Source organism: Ctenocephalides felis, unplaced genomic scaffold (assembly GCF_003426905.1).
Source record: "Ctenocephalides felis isolate EL2017-DRISC unplaced genomic scaffold, ASM342690v1 CF-g0.4_SCAFFOLD_00845, whole genome shotgun sequence".
In the NCBI taxonomy this organism is placed as follows: domain Eukaryota; kingdom Metazoa; phylum Arthropoda; class Insecta; order Siphonaptera; family Pulicidae; genus Ctenocephalides; species Ctenocephalides felis.
Genome location: NW_020536999.1, coordinates 89,243,412 through 89,263,759, shown reverse-complemented (window position 1 = coordinate 89,263,759; position 20,348 = coordinate 89,243,412). Strand labels below are relative to the sequence as shown.

General features: G+C 29.8%; 1 protein-coding gene across 1 annotated transcript; it reads left to right on the top strand.

The window, feature by feature from the left end:
* The first annotated feature begins 1,574 nt into the window (after positions 1–1,574).
* On the top strand, positions 1,575–17,451 carry LOC113362915 (solute carrier family 35 member C2-like). The gene is given in 11 exon segments (XM_026605410.1): positions 1,575–1,692; positions 1,695–1,765; positions 1,896–1,947; positions 1,950–2,205; positions 6,220–6,314; positions 10,976–11,196; positions 12,545–12,747; positions 13,512–13,584; positions 15,113–15,365; positions 15,429–15,604; positions 16,997–17,451. Coding segments are annotated over 11 exon segments (1,863 nt in total). The 5' UTR covers positions 1,575–1,649; the 3' UTR covers positions 17,417–17,451.
* The last annotated feature ends 2,897 nt before the right edge of the window (positions 17,452–20,348 follow it).

The window sequence follows — 20,348 nt, the reverse complement described above, 5'->3', positions numbered from 1 at the left end:
TAATGTTTAATAGTTTTTTATATTCAATTAAAACTATTACATTACTTTTAATATAGTTTTTTATTTTAAAACTAGCACCATCTTCATACCATCAATGTTACCAATATAGCAAATAACTTTACCATTATTTAAATTTTGTAATTTGTTTTATTTATAAATAAAAGCGTGGAAAATATTTGTTTATATATTTATACAAAATATAAATTATAAATATATAAATTTATTATATAATTAGAGCATTAAGAGTTTATTGAACTTATTAACTTCCGAAGAAGTAGTTTATGTTTTTGCTAGAAAATCCGACTTGATTATTTTAATAACTTCCCGTAGGGTAAGTTATAGTCATAGATAAAAGAAGAGTCGAAATTGAACATTTTTGCATATCTTTACGTTTCAGGGATTCCTGAACATTAGATGTATGTGTGTGTTTTATGTGGATACAATTATGCTTCCCCGATTTCGCGCGCATGGATCAACCGATTTGAATGATTCAAAAAACATTCGATTCTTATTTATAGGATGACAAGCTGATTAGTTTTTGGTTAAGACAGGTCTAGCCGTTTCGGAGATACGATGCAAAGAGTGCAGAAAAGAATTCGAGTTGCATACCTCAGAAATTATTTAGCTATAGCTGTGTGTGTGTGTGTTTTGTGTGAATACAATTTTTCATCTCCGAATGCAGGCGCACGGATCAACCGATTTGAAATATTCACAAAACATTCGATTTCTACTGATGGGTAGATGTACTGATTAGTTTTTGGCAAAAACATGTCCAGCCGTTACGGAGATACGGAGCAAAGAGTGCAGAAATTAGAAATCCGATTGAATGTTTCGAAAATCATTCAATTCGTAATGATGGGGAGAAGTGGTGATTAGTATTTGTCAAAAACAGGTCCAACCGTTTTTTAAAATAAAGAGCTAAATGAGCGTTTTGATAAAGAATGGTATCATAACTGCATCTTTCTGATAACATGTGATATATCTAAAATATACCTAATTGCTCAACAAATAAATAGACATTTTCATAGTTTTAGTACCAAGAAAGAAGGATAAGATAGTTGCCATGACAACACTATGTTATCGGCTATGTTACCGCAGAATTGGCCTCATAATATTTGTTGACGATCAACCAAACTTGAAACAGTGATAAATTTACTTATTTATATAGTGATAGAGTTAATGATCTTAACGTACATCCTAAAATATTATAGGCCTATGAAAAGAAGTTTAGTTTAAAAAAAAATGGATTACGAGCCGCGCCCTTAGGTCATATGTGATTGTATATTCATGCAGATTCCTCACGAAGGGATATTATTATTATTTATACATACTATGTAACTTGCTTAACGCCACTTACACCTAGTTTATTTTATTTGCCAAAAAATTTTTTTGAAAAAATCTTTTACATACAACTAGCGCCATCTATTACCAGTCTGAACAACTACAAATGTCAAACGTCAAACACTCGTTTAGATGACTCGATGCAATAAAATGCATAAAGAATTCATTTTTACTCAAACTGCTCAACAATAAACATCCAAACCATATAATAAATAAATAATTAATAATATGTTTTGCTGATAAATAATTTGTTGGGCCTAAAATAGTAAAAACAATATTGGTTTTAAACATAACCTCAAAACACAACAATGAATCCTGTAGATTTTGTATTGATAAAAGACATAAGGCCCGGGTTGAAAATATTAATGTTATTTTCATTGTTTTGGAAATAGGAATGCCCACAATTACCAAAGAAAAAAGAGAGGTTTGTTGGAAAAGACTTACATCACCCTTTATAATAAATACAATAATGTATAAAGTTGAAACTCGATAACTACAAACACACAATTACTACAATTTCACTTAATCACTTAATTTATTTCCTTTACCCCCAGGTGAGAACCCTCAAAGTAGCAGACTCGACAGCCTGTATAAATCTATCAGTCTGGACGAACCGGGGCACGTGATAGTGCCAGGTGATATAATCAAATTAACGAAAGGCTATGCAGCCATCTGGAGACAATGTTTAACTTTATACTCGGGAAAGAATGGTGATATCCAAAAAATAGGAGAATTTTGTATGACTTTCAATGAACAGTTGAATATGAGCGAACCTATGCCGGTAGTGCCAAACACGAATGCGGGGCCACAGAATTTAAATAATATCAATAATGGAACTACGAATAATGGGGGGAATGCTAATAGGTATGTTAATAAATGGAGATAAAGGGGATCAAGATTTATTTTATATATGAAAGAGTAGACGTTTATTTTTGTTATTTGTTTAAAGGATTATTGAAATTGTAGTTGAAGTTATTTTTTTTTATAGTATATATATAGTTCTATATTTTTATAGCAGAGTTATAGCTAAATATATTTTTGTTTAGAATTTACTTTTTTTTTTTTAAATGTTTTAAATTTTGTCTGTAACCGCGGTTTCCAACCTGTGGGGCACCAAAAGTACAAATGTTTCCAAATGTTATTTTTGAAAATGAACTAAAAATTTTAAAAAATTAACTAATGCCACGAAACTTAGTTCTCATTATATATTTGAGTCGCAATAATAAAATAATTAATTTTAACTTGTTTAAATAGTGTTTGTTTTAATTTTTTTTTTTTATTACAGACCAGGGGTTTCCAACCTTTTTTGCGCAGCGCCCCCTCCCTCCGCACTCTAAGAAAAAAATTCTGGTGGCTCCCTCATTTTTTTTCAACAATTTCATTTCATAAATACTCAACTGATATTTTCAGACTACAAATTAATATTCAATACTATGTAAAAATATCCAAAAAAACTGATCATAATTTTTAATTATTGCACTGCGCGAAAAAGGTTGGGAATCACTGGTCTATAATAAAAGAATGATCAAAACAAACACTATTTAAAACAAGTTATAAATTGAGCTTCAAATTAATTATTTTGTTATTGCAACTCTAATATGTATTGAGAACTAAGTGTAAGTGGCATTAGTTAAAGTTTTAAATTTTTTATCTGCCGTAAAAAATGGAAATTAACTAGGTTTTAGTGGCATTTCACCTTAAGGCAAGTTGCATGTCTTCTCATTTTTATTTTTTTAAACTATCTGAAGGGAAATTTTGAGTTCACTAGAAAATCTGATTTGGTAATTTTATGTTTTCTAAGTCATTCTGAAGTGTTTGATGCCAAAATAGGAAAACCTAAGTATGTGTGTATATACATGATATCTAGTATCTTTAAAAATGAGTGCACCAATTTTAAAAATTCAATAGCATTTTGATTAAACTCACATAAAAGTAGTAAATTGGATTTCCTACTCAAAACCAATCCTTTTAAAAGAGAATAAACTCATACTCTACTTTTAACTCTACTTTAAAAGAGAATAAATTCATAATCTACTTTTTAAGATCTGTTAAATGACATATCACATGCCTAAAAGTGTTATTATTTTGTTTATTGCCAATTTGCTAAAACATATGTTAACTTTGTTTGTATCTAATTGCTTGTTTATTGTCTCTAATAACACTCTTTACAATATTTGTCTCTATATATCAATATTTGTTTCTCACAATAAATAATCTACTCACACACATACTTTATTCTTGAAAAACCAATTTAATTTTATCGAGGATTATCCAACTCTAATACTCTTGGTAACTTTGTTCGTCTCTATTAACACACCTCATCTCTAATTACTCGTTTATTGTCTCTAATGACATTCTCTACAATCTTCATCTCTATATGTCACTATTTGTATCTCACAATATATAATCTACTCACACACATACTTTATGCTTGAAAAACCAATTTAATTTTATCAAGGTAATCCAACCCTAATACTCTTTTATTAACTTTGTTCGTCTCTATTAACACACCTCATCTCTAATTACTCGTTTATTGTCTCTAATGACACTCTAAATTATTCATCTCTATATATCAATATTTGTCTCTCACAATATAATCTACTAACACACATACTTTTTCTTGAAAAACCAATTTAATTTTATCAAGGGTTATCCAAACCTAATACACTTTTATTAACACTTTGTTCGTCTCTATTAACACACCTCATCTCTAAGTACTCGTTTATTGTCTCTAATGACACTCTCTACAATATTCATCTTATATGTCATTATTTGTCTCGACATTATATAATATATAGTATATTATTCTTTTGTTATTCTATTCATATATTATGCTATATACATTAACACATAGCACAATACTTTTTATTTAAGGAAAGAGTTTTCTCAGATTTAGTATTTGTTATTCAAATATACATATTAAGGCAATACACATTTAATAATTAATTACTAGTAATTAATTTTATAATTAATTAACAGTATTTTAGTACAAACAGGGTAGTCCTAAGGAGCTCTCGAGTTTTAATATTGCATTTTACTTATGTTTAAATTCTTCTCTCTCTATCTCTTAGTAATTTTCTTTCAATAATTTCTTTAATATTAAAATTCTTACTAATAAAATTAAAATACTAATTTTAATATAAGATATATTAAAATTATATTACTAATTTTAATATATCTTTTAAATCTTATATAATTCCATTAAATGGATTAAATTTAAATTCATTTTGATTTTAGATGCATGCAATAGAATTATTTTACCTGTTAATTTCTCAAAAACGAATTTCAATCATTAGTTTCCTTAACGATTATTCAAAGTATTTTAATATCAGGGGTTGGCAACCTTTTTTTTACAACCTCTACAAAGCTGTGGCGTACAAAGCCACTCTACCAATATGATTTAGGGTGCCACCTTCATTCTAAATTATATAATGGGGTTCTAGAGGAGAAACATTTTATACCAAATTTATTTTTTAAACGTATTTATTTAAAAAATACTATTAAATTCTAACACAAATGAAAATTTTTAATGCGAACTTTGTCTCTGCACATTTTTGCTTCATATTTCAATATCAGGGGTACAAATTTGTGACTTTTAATTTCACATAAGATTCTGAACCATTCAGAACCATTCAGAACCCCATTGCGTGCCGTAGGTTGCCGACGCGTGCTCCACATACTTCTTTCAATTTCGGTGTCAAACGATTCAGAATGACTTGAAACATCTAGAATACAACCAGAGATATTAGCAAATCGGATTTTCTGACTAGAATATAAATTTCTCTTTGGATAATTCTATTTCTCTTCATATCTTTTTCAATTGCGGCGTCATAAACGATTCAGAATGACTTGAAACATCCAGAAAACAATCAGCGAATCGGATTTTCTGGCTAAAATATAAATTTCTCTTTGGATAATTTCAATACTCTTTATAACATTTTGAATTGCGGTGTCAAACTATTCAGAATGACTTGAAACATCCAGAAAACAATCAGCAAATCGGATTTTCTGGCTAAAATATAAATTTCTCTTTGGATAATTTTAATACTCTTCATACCTTTTTCAATTGCGGTGTCGAACGATTCAGAATGACTTGAAACATCCAGAAAACAACCATAAATTTCTCTTTGGATAATTTTAATACTCTTCATACCTTTTATAATTACGGTGTCAAATCATTCAGAATGACTTGAAACATCCAGAATACAACCAGCAATTGGTTTTTTTTGGCTAGAATATAAATTTCTCTTTCGATAATTTAATGAAACTAGTAGTGAATGGCATCGTGCCTTAAGACAAATTACTGGAACTTTCCGTACCAAAAATTAATTTTTTTAAAAAAGATTTAATGTTCTCGTAGAACTCCGAAAAAAAGATTTTTGAAATTTTTCAAGTTTATGAAAAAATTGACCTTATTGAAAAAATTGATTTTTTTTTTTTGAATTCAGTTACCATTTTTGGAACTTTTTGTTCCGTATCTTTGAAACGGCTGGACCTGCCTTTGACAAAAACTAATCAGCACGTCTCCTTATCAATAAGAATTGTTTTTTTGAATTATTCCAATCGGTTGACCCGTGCTCCCGAAATCGTTCATTTTTTCTAAGGTATGCCAAAATGATCAGGAACCTCTAATATTTTTATTCAAAAAGTTTTTTTTTATTCAAAAAAGTAATTTTTTTAAAAAAATCTAATTTTTACAAAGTAAAAAAAAATTAATATGTTTTAAAGAATTTAATTTTTCGGTTTGCCAGCAATTTGCCTTGAAACACAATGCCATTCACGACTAGTTCTTATTTTTTTTTTGTGATTAATTTAACTTAGCCTATTTGAAGTTAATAAATCTATTCCTCCCAATAATCCTCCTATTTTTTTTTCCAGGACATCAACAATTGTACAACCAAACAACACAACAACGATTTCAAAACCGTCCAACACCACATTGTCTTCAGGGAACTCGAGATACTCAGGTGGCAGTGTGTCATCGTCTGAAGAATCTTCCATGAAATCACAAAACAAATCGACACATCGTTCCAAAACACCTCACAACAGGGGAAACAATATTCGAAATGATCGGAGATAGAATTAGGGGAAAAACTTTAATTGTAGATGTTTTTATTAACATTATAATATAAATGGTGTGTTTTGTTTGGAGTGAATTTGAGATCATTGAGAGATGATTAATAATTTTCCTAATGAAAACTTTTCAAAAATTGATCCAGGGAATTCCCTGGATTTTTTGATCCCATCAACTTGGGATAAAGATTTGATGAGCACTTCTTGAATGAGACTTTTGAATCCCAAATTTTCTGAAGATTTAGTTGAATCTTGAATATAAATTGTTACTCCACATTTTGAATATTGATTCCAAAGTTTTTTAATCAACAATATCTAATTTTTTAGTACTATTTTTATCTTGATGTTTTTTTACATTTGTTTTCTTGGAAGAAAAACTTTAAATTTATAATTATGTAATAATTCATAATTTTTGTAAAATTGTTTATAATATGTTTATACAAAATATTTAAATTCAGATTGATGGAAGTCAATACAGACGATAGATCAGAAAGATGAAAATATTTCTTTAAAATATGATATTGTTATTGTACATGTTTGTATGATGTTTTAATATATGTAAATTCTTAATAATATTTGTACATTGTATATGTTGTTATATATAATTTTTAATCTAGAATGTATTTTAGCGGCTAAAATGGTTATTATAATGTATACATGTAGTTATATGGTGCTAACTAAAACACTTTTTTATATAGAAACATGTTTAAATGAGTCACTATTTCTTTTAACCCTTTCCACTCGCGAATTACGAGATTTATTAACTTCCCGTAGGGTAGCAATCGAAAATAAAATTTTTTGCATTTCTCGACGTTTTGAAGGTTTCTGAACATTTTGACATGCCTCAGAAAAAATGGATGTGTGTGTGCGTGTGTATGGATACATTTATTTGTCGACGTTTTCGGGCGCACGGATCAACCGATTTGAATGGTTCAAAAAACATTCGATTCCTATTGATAGGGAGATGTGCTGTTTAGTTTTTGACAAAAGCAGGTTCAGCCGTTACGGAGATAAAGAGCAAAGAGTGCAGAAATTAGGAATCGAGTTTTTGAGAGAAAGGAGCATCCGATTTGAATGATCTATAAAACATACAATTAGTAATGATTGGGAGAAATGGCTATTAGTTTTTGGCAAAGGCAGGCCCAGCGATTTCGAAGATACAGAGTTAAATATACAAAAATTTGCAGTTTTTGAGAGAAATAAGCATCCGAATCGAATAATTCAAAAAACTTTCTGCTTGTGTTGACAAAACAATTGCTTTGGGGAAAAAAATTTCATATCAATTTTTTTTTTGTATATCGAAAATAATTCAGACTTCAATTTATATACCAACTTTCAATTTATATATTAACTTTGTACTTTAAATAATTATTTTTGACTTTGTGATTCAGTTTATATAATTCCTCGAACATTTTCGAGTGGAAAGGGTTAATATAATTTTTTTTTTCAAAATTGTAGATACACAAATATAATTTTGAAAAAATTTCGTCAAATATATGTGAATCAATACATGTTTTTTAAAGCAAAACTTTTAATGCGACTTGAAACCAAGTTGCCTTGTAGGTTCAATTGTAGATCGACTAATGATGACGTCAAATTCTTTATCGAAAAATCTGGAATATAAAAATGCTTTAATTTTTTTTTTTACTTGATGCAATAAAGCTCCGTTAAGACGATTTTCCAAGAAACTAAAACGCAACCTTGGAGAAAGCGTATTATGCGGAATAGGGACAATATGTTTCAAAAAACAAGGATCTATTATAATATATTTAGTTGAAGTAAAACTTCATAAGGACAATTTTTAACTTATTATGCGGAATAGATACACGCTTCAAAGTGCAGAGACCGTGAAAAGAAACGTATTAAGCGAGAAATCGTACTAAGCATATTTGTCTTAACGGGGATCTTAACCCTTTCCATTCGCAAATTGCGAAATTAATATGAATTTTGTCGCCGGAGCGGCGGTATCCGAGTGGAAAGGGTCAATTTAATTACCGACCGAGTAAATAATCGTAATATGCGAGAAATCGTATTAGGCATAATCGTCCTAACGAGTATTTTAACCCTTTATACTCGCGAATTGCGAAATTAATATGGATTTTAATAATTAATATGGATTAAATTAATATGGATTTTGTCGCCGGAGCGGCGGGATCCGAGTGGTAAGGGTTAATATAATTACCGACCGAGTGAAGAATCGTATTATGCGAGAATTTGTACTAATCATAATTGTCTTAAGGGGGAAAATTAATATGAATTTTGCCGCCAGAGAGGCATCCGAGTGGAAAGGGTTAATTCAATTTAATTCACGTTTATAATAATGAATCTTGAATTGAATACGAATATCTTATTATGAATTCTATTTATTAATTGCGAATTGCGAAATTAATATGAATTTTGTCGCATCCGAGTGGAAAGGGTTCATTTAATTTAATTCACTTTTATGATTATGAATTTTGAATTGAATATGAATAAGAATCATCTTATTATGAATTCTATTTATTAAATTTATAATGATTCGCAGGATGAAATTTTCCAATAGATGTCTAGTAATTTAGAATGTTAGCACGTATGAATGTAAATTGAATGTTTTCAATGTATTTAATATAATTTTTTTTCGTTTTTTTTGAAAAATTCATGTATGTATGTACTTATTATAATACACACCAAATTTTATAATACAAGTATTTTGGACTAATGATAGTGTTTTTTTAAAAAAATATTAATTCTAACTATGTGTAAGTGTGTAAATAATCAATAAGAATTGATAAATAGCAATTTTTATTGATTATTTACATATTTATAAAATTGTGACTATAAATACATATTGATTATGGTTAAATTATAAAAAAATCACGAATGCTTGCCATGTCGTCCGAGCCTCACACGACGCATTTCCATACATTTTTACTTAGGCTGTTATATACATGGTAAGCGTTATTTTTAAATTCCCGTAGGGTAAGTTATTGTAATCGTCCACTTTTGCATTTCTTCACGTTTCGAAAGTTTCTGAACATTTTGGCATGCCTCAGAAAAAATTGATGTGTGTGTATGTATGTGCGAAGACAATTTTTCGTCGACGATTTCGGGCATATGGATGAACCGATTTGAAAAATTCAAGAAGCAATCGATTCCTATTGATAAGGAGATGTGCTGTGGATAAAATTGTTTGTTACATTTTTTATGTTATGGTATTAAATGTAATGTTATATATGTATATATATATATATATATATATATATATATATACATTTGTAATTCAAATGTCCCGCCATTATTATTAGTGATGTTGGTAATGGTGTTTCCTTCCACCATCAGCAAGTATCCGCCATTTTTAATTTTTGTTAATGTAAAAATATGTAAAATAATCTCTCTTGCTCTGGATCGCCAATCAATCAACATTAAAATAAATTAATATACTTTATAAAGTATATTTATAAATATACTAAATTTAGTATATTTATAAGAAGCATTTTTATTTTTATCATGCTGATTAGGAAATACGAAGAAAAAAGTGCAGAAAATAGAAAACGATTATTAGAATGATTCAAAAAACCTTCAATTCATAATGACGGGGAGAAGTGGTGATTAGTTTTTGGCAAAGGCAGGTCTAGCAGTTTTAGCTCTACTCCCCATCATTACAAATTGAATGTTTTTTAGATCATTCAAATCGGGTGCTCATTTCTCTCAAAAACTCGATTTCTAATTTCTGCACTCTTTGCTCTTTATCTCCAAAACGGTTGGACCTGCTTTTGCCGAAAACTAATCAGCACATCTCCCTATCAATAGGTATCGAATGTTTTTTGAACCATTCAGATCGGTTGATGCGTGCGCCCAAAAGCGTGGAAAAATTGTATCCATACACACACACATCCATTTTTTCTGAGGTATGTCAAAATATTCAGAAACCTCTGAAACGTAAAGATATGCAAAAATTGTCAATTTTGATTTTCGGATTTTTACAATAACTTACTCCACCCTAATAAATGCACAAACTTGTAAAAGTTAGCAAAGCCACATAATTATTTCTTATTTTTAATTATATTGCATTTTGCACAAATTTTAAGTCGGCCAAACAGCTGTGAAAATATTCACGTTAATAAGCAAATATTTTATCAGTCAGATGACATTTTTCAAATTCAACAAAAAAATCAATGAATAATCTTTAAATAGCGCGCCATCTTATCTATATGGAAAGTCGATAAGAGAAAACTGAAAACAAGTCTGAATATAATTAATAATTTTTTTAAGTGTAAATATTATTAATAACAAACGTGCTAATTATTAAAAATATAAATAAACACATTTGTTTATAATTAAATATTTATATAAACATTTTTTATGTTTACAATCCACGTGTCAATCTGACAGCTGTCACTCCATCTGTCATTGAGTCTGTTTTTGTTTATACAATATGTTTTAGTGTAAATTGTTTAAAAACCAAAAAACTAAACACAAATCAATAAATCACAACAATGTAACTTTACGAATAAAACATTCAAATAAAAATCCATTATCAAAATTTGAAATTTATGTGAAAATTTCTCCAAAAACCGAACCTAACCTCAAAACCATGGTATAAGAAAAACAGAGACAATGGGTGGTTTTAAATATGAACAATTGAATACAAATGCAGAAGCCGCTGATTTTAATTATACAGAATCCCCAAGTTATGTAAATAAGAACAAATCTGTGAAGCCTATTTTTAAGACTTTGGGATTGATCTCGGTGTACTTTACACTTTCTATCGGACTCACATTTTACCAAAGATGGCTTGTGAAAGTAAGATAATAATATAATAATTGATAATGTATTTGTATTGTTGATATGATAATTGTATTATAAATGTAGATAGAAATCCTTGGGATACGACTTAAATTGATTTGGTCTTGTACAATTGTTTTGTCATTGGAACAAATCATTCGAACAAATTTGTTTCATTCATTGAAAGTGCTGGACCATCCTCTCGTTTGTTTTCATCATTTTAAGTAATATATATGTATATAATAGATGACCCGACAGACGTTGTACTGTACCCACGTCTACAATTCAAAAGTTCCAAATTTTTTAATATCTTATTTGATGTCCTGCCTTTGTGATTAATTTATGGTCTTAGCATAAGCAGTATAAAAAATTCACAAAAAATAATATAGTATCTGCGATGAAAGAACAATATCACACTTGATTTTATCACACAACATAATTGTTTCAATAATTTAGTCCATAACTTTCATAATCTTATTGCTTTTTGGAATTATAATTTCTAAAGTACATTTTTCTTACTAATACTTTAATAACCAAATTTTATGTTCAAATCTTAGGTGAATTAATTTGTAAACTCTAGTTCATATGTGCATTATTCAATCTAAGATCAACGAGCTAAATATTATATATTGAATGCCAAAGAAATGAATTTTTGACACATTAAACAAAATTCTAAATCATTTTTTCATTAAGTAGAAATATATTTTTGTATTGTTAAATAATTTAGTAAAGAAAACCAATTATGCATAAGTTTAAAAAATAATGTATATGTAATTTTGGTCTTATTGCGTTATTTATTAAACTGAATTATATAATTTCATTTGCCATACATATACTGTTGACTCTATCTTATATCATTAGTATCAAAAATAATGTAGACATTACATTTTAATCACATTACTTATATAATATAGGTTCATAATTTCAGCTACATTCAAATTTCAAGTGAATTGGCATTTCTAGCATATGACAGTTCAAATGTTTTCAATGTCAAACAATGATAAGTGGTTTCTTGTAATTTTTGCTAATTATTTCTGTTATATTACTATAGTTTTATCGTTCATTAAAAATTTCCTTTGACAAACTCTAGAAAGAATTAACAAAATCCGAATAACCGTTTAGGAGAAGTAGCAAATCATACACTCGTACAGAAGAATTTTATATATAAGATAGATAAGAAATACATACATATATATATATATGGGGGGCCTAACACCGAGTACAAAAACAAAAGGAAAAGATTTAATTTTATTTCTTATTATCCTGGAATAATAAAGATGCTTCTTTACCATCTTTATCATATTTTTCTACTTGATTGTTATAACTTTCTGTATTTATTATTAATTTTTATCATTTTTTTTTCCAGAGTCTGAATTTCCACTTAACAATAGTAGTGTTCCATTTAACATTCAAATTCCTGCTGGCTGCAATTCTTCGACAATTGATTACAAAACATCGAGCAAACATAACGTTAGGCACAGCTTTGAGATCTGTAGCACCCACCGGGTTGGCAAGCGGAATTGATGTGGGGCTCTCTAATTGGGGACTCGGTCTAGTCACTATGTCATTGTAAGTGATATAAAGGAACAAATGTATATATATGTATATATATATATATATATATATATATATATGTATATATATATTTGTGTATTAATTACTTGTGTGAGGAAGAGTCAAATTAGGACTCGAAAAGAATGGATCTGTTAAATTTATTTTAGGAAAAATTCCTTAATTTTTATCTTATTTTATTATCTGGATGAGGATGACTGTTAAGAAGTTTATTTTATTTTATCAACATATTTATCACCATGTAAAAAAAATATTATATGTATATATATATATATATATATATATATATAATATTAGGGTGGTCCTCAATATGGATATTTTCGAATTGCCTTGCTCCCAGCTGCTTGCTCAAATGCTTCCAAACTGATAAGAAAAAAATTGTTGAAAATTTAGCTCTTAATAATAACTTTAAAATAGTCCGCACTCCAACTAAAGTTTCTTGGTTCTTCTTCCTAGGTAAATACTTATTTTATGAAATTCACCAAATTTTTGTTGTAAATTTTTTATTTATGACCAAAATAAGCAAATACAATGTTGTTCTTAAAATTTTGATTCACTTGTCGTTAAGTTAAACTTTTCCCATGTTATTTCCATAAAAAACTTTAGTTGGAGTGCGTACTATCTAAAAGTTAATATTAAGAGCTAAAACTTTCAGAGAATTTTTTTATCAATTTGGAAGCATTTGAGTCATTGGAACAAGAGAATTTGAAAATATCCATATTAAGGACCACCCTTAAGAAATATATATTTGTCTATTTCAGGTACACAATGACCAAATCGACAACAATAGTGTTTATATTAGGATTTGCTATAATTCTAGGATTAGAAAAGAAGGTAAAATAATACATATTTATTATTATGTTTTTATTTTTATTTTGCAACTTCCTAAATTAGTTTAAGTTTTTATTTTTATTTTTTATTATGTTTTTATTTTTATTTTGCAACTTCCTAAATTAGTTTAAGTTTTTATTTTTATTTTTTATTACGTTTTTATTTTTATTTTGCAACTTCCTAAATTAGTTTAAGTTCCCGTAGGGTAAGTTATAGCAATCGCAGAAAAATCCATTTTTTGCAGATCTTTACGTTTTAAGGTCTTCTGAACATTTTGGCATACCTTTGAAAAAATGGATGTGTGTATGTATAGATACAATTTTTCGTCCACGTTTTCGGCTGCACGGATCAACCGATTTGAATGATTCAAGAAACATTCGATTCCTATTGATAGGGAGACGTGCTGACTAGTGTGTAATATCTATGCATGTTTGGATACAATTTTTCGTCTACGATTTCGAGAGCACGGTTCAACCGATTTGAATGATTCTAAAAACATTCGATTTTTTTTGATAGGGAGATGTGCTGATTAGTTTTTGGCAAAGGCAGGTGCAGCCGTTTCGGAGATACGGAGCAAAGAGAGCAGAAAATAGAAATCTAGTTTTTAAGAGAACGGAGCATCCGATTTGAATGATTTAAAAAACATTTGATTCCTATTGATAGGGAGACGTGCTGATTAGATTTTGGTAAAGGCAGGTCTAGTCGTTTCGGAGATACGGAGCTAAATATGCAAAAAATGGCAGTTTTTGAGAAAACTTAGCATGCGATTTGAATGATCCAAAAAACTTTCTGCTTGTGTTGATTGATGAAACGATTGATTTTGGGGCCGTTCAAGTATTACGTAAGCACTATACGGGGGCAGGGGGGTTATTGATTTGCTTATTTTGCTTATTTTTGGTAAGAACTTTTGCTTACTTTTGCTGACAAAGGGGAGGGGGCGGGGGTAAATAATTGTAGTAAATCTGCTTACGTAATACTTGAACGATCCCTTTGAGAAAAGATTTTTTTTCTTTTGTTTTCAAATTTCAAAAAAAAATTTTTTTACTAAATTTTATTCTTGAAATATTTCATTATGGCACGGGAAGTTCCAGCAATTGATTGATTGAAATGATTAATTCGATTATATGCGCATTTTGGCAACTTGCCTCAAGGTACAATGCCACTTACACCTAATTTATTAGATTTTTTAAATACAAAAAAAAGTTTTGTTTGATTGAGACTATCCTGAGCGCAATACATATGCAAAGAGAAATTTGCAACATATATATATAGATAGAGAGATACTTTATTCAAATTCAACATTTACAATTTAAGTCAATACAATTATACTATAATATAACTAAATTAATATCAGTTATGTTTATGAACAACTCTAAGATTAACCTAATGATAATTAATATTTATCTTGGATTATATATATATATATATATATATATATATATATATATATAAATATATTGGATATATATATATATATATATATATATCATATATATTTATATTTATAGTCACATTCATATTTCCTTTCTAGTCGTGGTCCCTGATGGCCATCGTCATAACAATAAGCTCAGGTCTAGCCTTATTCACCTACAAAGCCACCCAGTTCGATGGCCTCGGTTTTACTCTACTTCTCCTGGCATCCTTATGTGCAGGTATCCGATGGACTTTTGCACAACTGGTGATGCAACGATACAAACTAGGATTGAATAATCCTCTAGAAATGCTTTATCATATGCAACCATGGATGCTGGCATCCATTATGCCTGTGGCATTGATCTTTGAAGGTAAGATAAAAGATGGTGATTAATTTGTATTAATAGTAAATGAGGATGGTTTTTGTTTTTTAGGTTCTCATCTGTGGACTTTGTTCTCTGGTCTGTCAACGACATCTTATTCAACGATAGGACATATTGTGATACTATTGATAATTGGAGCAGCTTTGGCTTTTGTGATGGAAATTTTTGAATATTTAGTAGTGCATAATACTTCTAGTCTCACTTTATCAGTGACTGGTATATTCAAGGTAATATACTTATATTATATACAGGGCCGGATTTAGAAATTTGACGCCCCGGGGCACTGACAAAAATGCCGCCCCATCCCTGAAATTTTACGAACTTTCGAACTTTTTTTTAAAGCAATCGCGCTGCTTCAGCTGCGTAGGGACAAAATATAGAAGCGCGTAAACGCCGCGTCGCAGTCTAACGGATAAACAATGTTACAGAACGCATATAAATGTAAACAAAATTTATACCTATTAACATATTTTTAAAATATCTGATAATTTGATGTGCATATGTTTTGTGATCACTTTTGTCCACCAAATGTTTCTTTTACAATTTTTTTATTATTATTGGATTATCGAAACCGCTAAACCTGCCTCCCACAAATTTAAGCAGTTATTTATTCTGTTAATTTTTTTGAATGATATTGGACGCTTTTTTTCTCAAAAACTGAATTATCATTTTTGGCATTTTGGCCCGTATCTTCAAAACAGTTGGACCTGCCTTGGCCAATAACTAATCAGCACGTCTCCTTATAAATAGGAATTGAATCATTTAAATCGGTTGATCCGTGTTCCCGAAATCGACTTAAATAATTAAAAAATATTAGATTTGTATTGATGGGGAGACGTGCTGATTAGTTTTTGGCAAAGGCAATGACGAAAAATGGTAATTGAGTTGCGATATTTCTTCTCTGAAACAGCTACGCAGCGCGATTGCTTTGCAAAAAGTTGAATAGCTTTTTATAAAATGTAATTTTTAGTACGGGATGTTTCAATAATTTGTCTTAAGGCACAATGCCATGAGTCACTAGTTTAAATTTTTTTCGACGCTATAAGCTTGGAAGTGCACAGATTCGTCATTTTAAGAGGGCTCGAGAACTGAAGTAAATATTTTTCTTAAACTCTCAGCTTGTTTACGGATCGGAATTTAATAACTTATTAACCAATTTGATAATTTACGTTTGGAGAGGGAGGCAAGGCAAAATAATAAATTTTAATAATTGGTTATTTCAACCCAAATCTTGCATTGCAATCGTATTATGTTTTATTAATTATATTTCTTGAAATATAAAAATGTTGGTAAAAAAATTTGATTATATTGTGTAGAATTTTTTTCTCACTATCCAAATTTTGCCTCCCCCAAAAATTTGCCGCCCTGGGCAGTAGCCCCGATTGCCCCTACTGTAAATCCAGCACTGATTATATATTATAATAATACAACAGTAATAATAAATGGTAGTCTTCCCAAAGAGAATCAATGATTCTCTTTTCCTCCCTATTACCATTATTCACTTTTTTATACATTTTGCTTTTCAAACTTCTGCTTCCATGCTTCCTGATTATGTGTCTCAGATTTTTTTCTGAACTACATATATACAATATAAATTATTACATATACATTCTATTTAGGAAATCGTCCAACTAATTTTCGCTGTGGAATTCAACGGCGACCAGCTAAGCACCATCAACTCCTTTGGCCTCCTCCTGTGCCTCTGTGGCATAGCTGGTCACATTTGGCACAAGTCAACCAAGAGCCAAAACTCAGAATCATCAACCAACGGAGGATCCAATAACACCATCAGCAATACAAATTCATCTGACTTCAAATCAACAGAAGAAGAGATTGAAAGGATTCTGCAGATTGATAAGAATAAAAGACTTCTGGACAGTGGTGATTTTAGCGAACAGACCAGGAAAGGTTTGTTGAGATATGAGAGTGATGATGAAGAAGTCGATGATGGTAAAGCTGGTGATAGTATGGATGAGTCGGATCAGTTGATTTTTGATATTTTAAAGAGAAGGGATTATGTTAGTTCAGATAAGACGTAAAGGGTATATATATGCGAGTTTTTTTTATAAATTTCGGACCAAGGAGACACATCACTTTTATTTTAAAAGTACTGCATCACATATTTAATATATTTCGCGCGTAAGGAAGTGAAACTTCTTTAAGTGAAAATGACAATTGTAATGGTAATTGATTTTTAATAAACTCATAATGTTTCTTTATGATATTCTCAGATAATCTACAACATTTTCAGACAATTGACAACATTTTCATACTATTTATACATTTTCAGGACTTATAATTTAAAACATTCACAGACATTATACAACGTTACCAGACAACTTACAACATCCTAGAAGACAATTTACAACGATTTCAGAACTTGACAATGTTCTCAAACCATCTGCAGCATTCTCAAACTATCTACAACATTCTCAGAAAATTTACAACATTCTCAGAGACTATACAACATTTTCATACTATCTACAACATTTTCATACATTCTGGAACAATCTCATACATTCTACAACATTCTCAAAGATTTTACATCATTCTCCGATTATTTATCAGATAATCTACAACATTCTCAAAGACTTTACAATATTCTCAGATAATCTACAACATTCTCAGAAAATTTACAATATTCTGAGACACTTTACAACATTCTCAGACATTCTACAACATTCTCAGAAACTTTTCAACATTCTCAGGCTATCTACAATATTCTCAGATAATGTACAACATTCTCAGAGACTTTACAATATTTTCAGACAATCTGCAGTATTCTTAGATAATCTGCAACATTCTCGAACATTTTCAGAGACTTCACAACATTTTTATACATTCTACAACATTCTCAGAGATTTTACAAAATTCTCAGACTATCTGCAACATTCTTAGACATTTTACAACATCTTCAGAAAATTTACAACATTCCCAGAGACTTTATTCTCAGACTATCTGCAACATTCTCAATGACTTTATAACATTTTCAGACTATCTGCAACATTCTCAGAGACTTTACAACATTCTTAGACTATCTACAACATTCTCAGACAACTATGCAACACTCTCAGAGACTTTACAGCATTCTTGGACTATCTACAACATTCTCAGACTATCTGCAACATGCTCAAACTATCTACATGCAACATTCTCCGAGACTTTACAACATTCTCGGACATTCTACAATATTCTTAAAGACTTTACAGCATTCTCACACATTCTTCAATATTCTCAGATAATCTACAGCATTCTCAGAGACTTTACAACATTCTCAGACTATCTGCAACATTCTCAGATAATCTACAACATTCTCAGAGATTTTCAACACTCTAAGACTATGTACGATATTCTCATACATTCTAAAACATTCTCAGAAAATTTACAACATTCTCAGAGACTTTACAGCATTCTCAGACTATATACAACATTCTCAGAGACTTTACAACATTCGCAGATTATCTGCAATATTTTCAGATAATCCGCAACATTCTCACAGACTTTACAACATTCTCACAGACTTTACAACATTTTCACAAACTTTACATCATTCTCATAATATTTGCAATATTCTCAGAGACTTTACAACACTCTTATCTGCAACATTCTCAGTCATTTTATAACATTTTCTGAAAACTTACAACATTCTCAGAGACTTTACAACATTCTCAGACTATCTGCAACATTATCAGAAAATTTACAATATTGTCAGAGACTTTACAACATTCTCAGACTATCTGCAATATTCTCTCAGATAATCTACTAAATTCTCAGAGACTTTACAACATTCTCAGACTATCTGCAACATTATCACACATCCTATAACATTCTCAGAAAATATACATTCTCTGACTATCTGCAACATTCTCAGACATTCTATAACATTCTCAGAAAATCTACAATATTCTCATAGACGTGTCAACACTCTCAGACTATCTGCAACATTATCAGAAAATTTACAACATTCTCAAACTATCTGCAATATTCTCAGATAATCCGCAACATTCCCACAGACTTTACAACATTCTCACAGACTTTACAACATTCTCATACTATTTGCAGTATTCTCAGAGACTTTACAACACTCTTATCTGCAACATTCTCAGTCATTTTATAACATTTTCTGAAAACTTACAACATTCTCAGAGACTTTACAACATTCTCAGACTATCTGCAACATTCTCAGACATTCTACAACATTCTCAGAGACTTTACAAAAGCATCAGACCATAGGCAACATTCCCAGGAAATTTATTAACATTTTCAGAGACTTTACAACATTCTCAGATAATCTACAACATTCTTAAAGACATTACAACATTATCAGACATTTTACAACATTCTTAGACTATCTTCTCAGAGACTTTACAATATTCTCAGATAATCTACAGAATTCTCAGAGATTTTACAAGATTCTCAGACTATATGAAACGTTCCCAGACATTCTACAACAATCTCAGAGACTTTACAACATTCTCGGACTATCTGCAATATTCTTAGATAATCTACAACATTCTCAGAGACTTCATAATATTCTCAGACTATCTGCAATATTCTTAGAGGCTTTATAACATACTTAGACTAGCTGCAACCTTCTCAGACATTCTCAGATAATTTACAACATTCTCAGAGACTTCACAAAATTCTAGGATTATCTTCAATATTCTTAGATAATCTACAAAATCCTCAGAGACTTTACAACATTCTCAGAGTATCTGCAACATTCTCAGACTATCTGCAACATTCTCAGACATTCTACAACATTCTCAGAGACTTTACAAAAACATCAGACTATCGGCAACATTCTTAGAAAATTTATTAACATTCTCAGAGACTTTACAACATTCTCAGACATTCTACAATATTCTCAGATAATCTACAACATGCTCGGAGACTTTACAACATTCTCAGACTATCAGCAACATTTTCAGATAATCTACAACATTTTCAGAGATTTTACAACACTCTCAG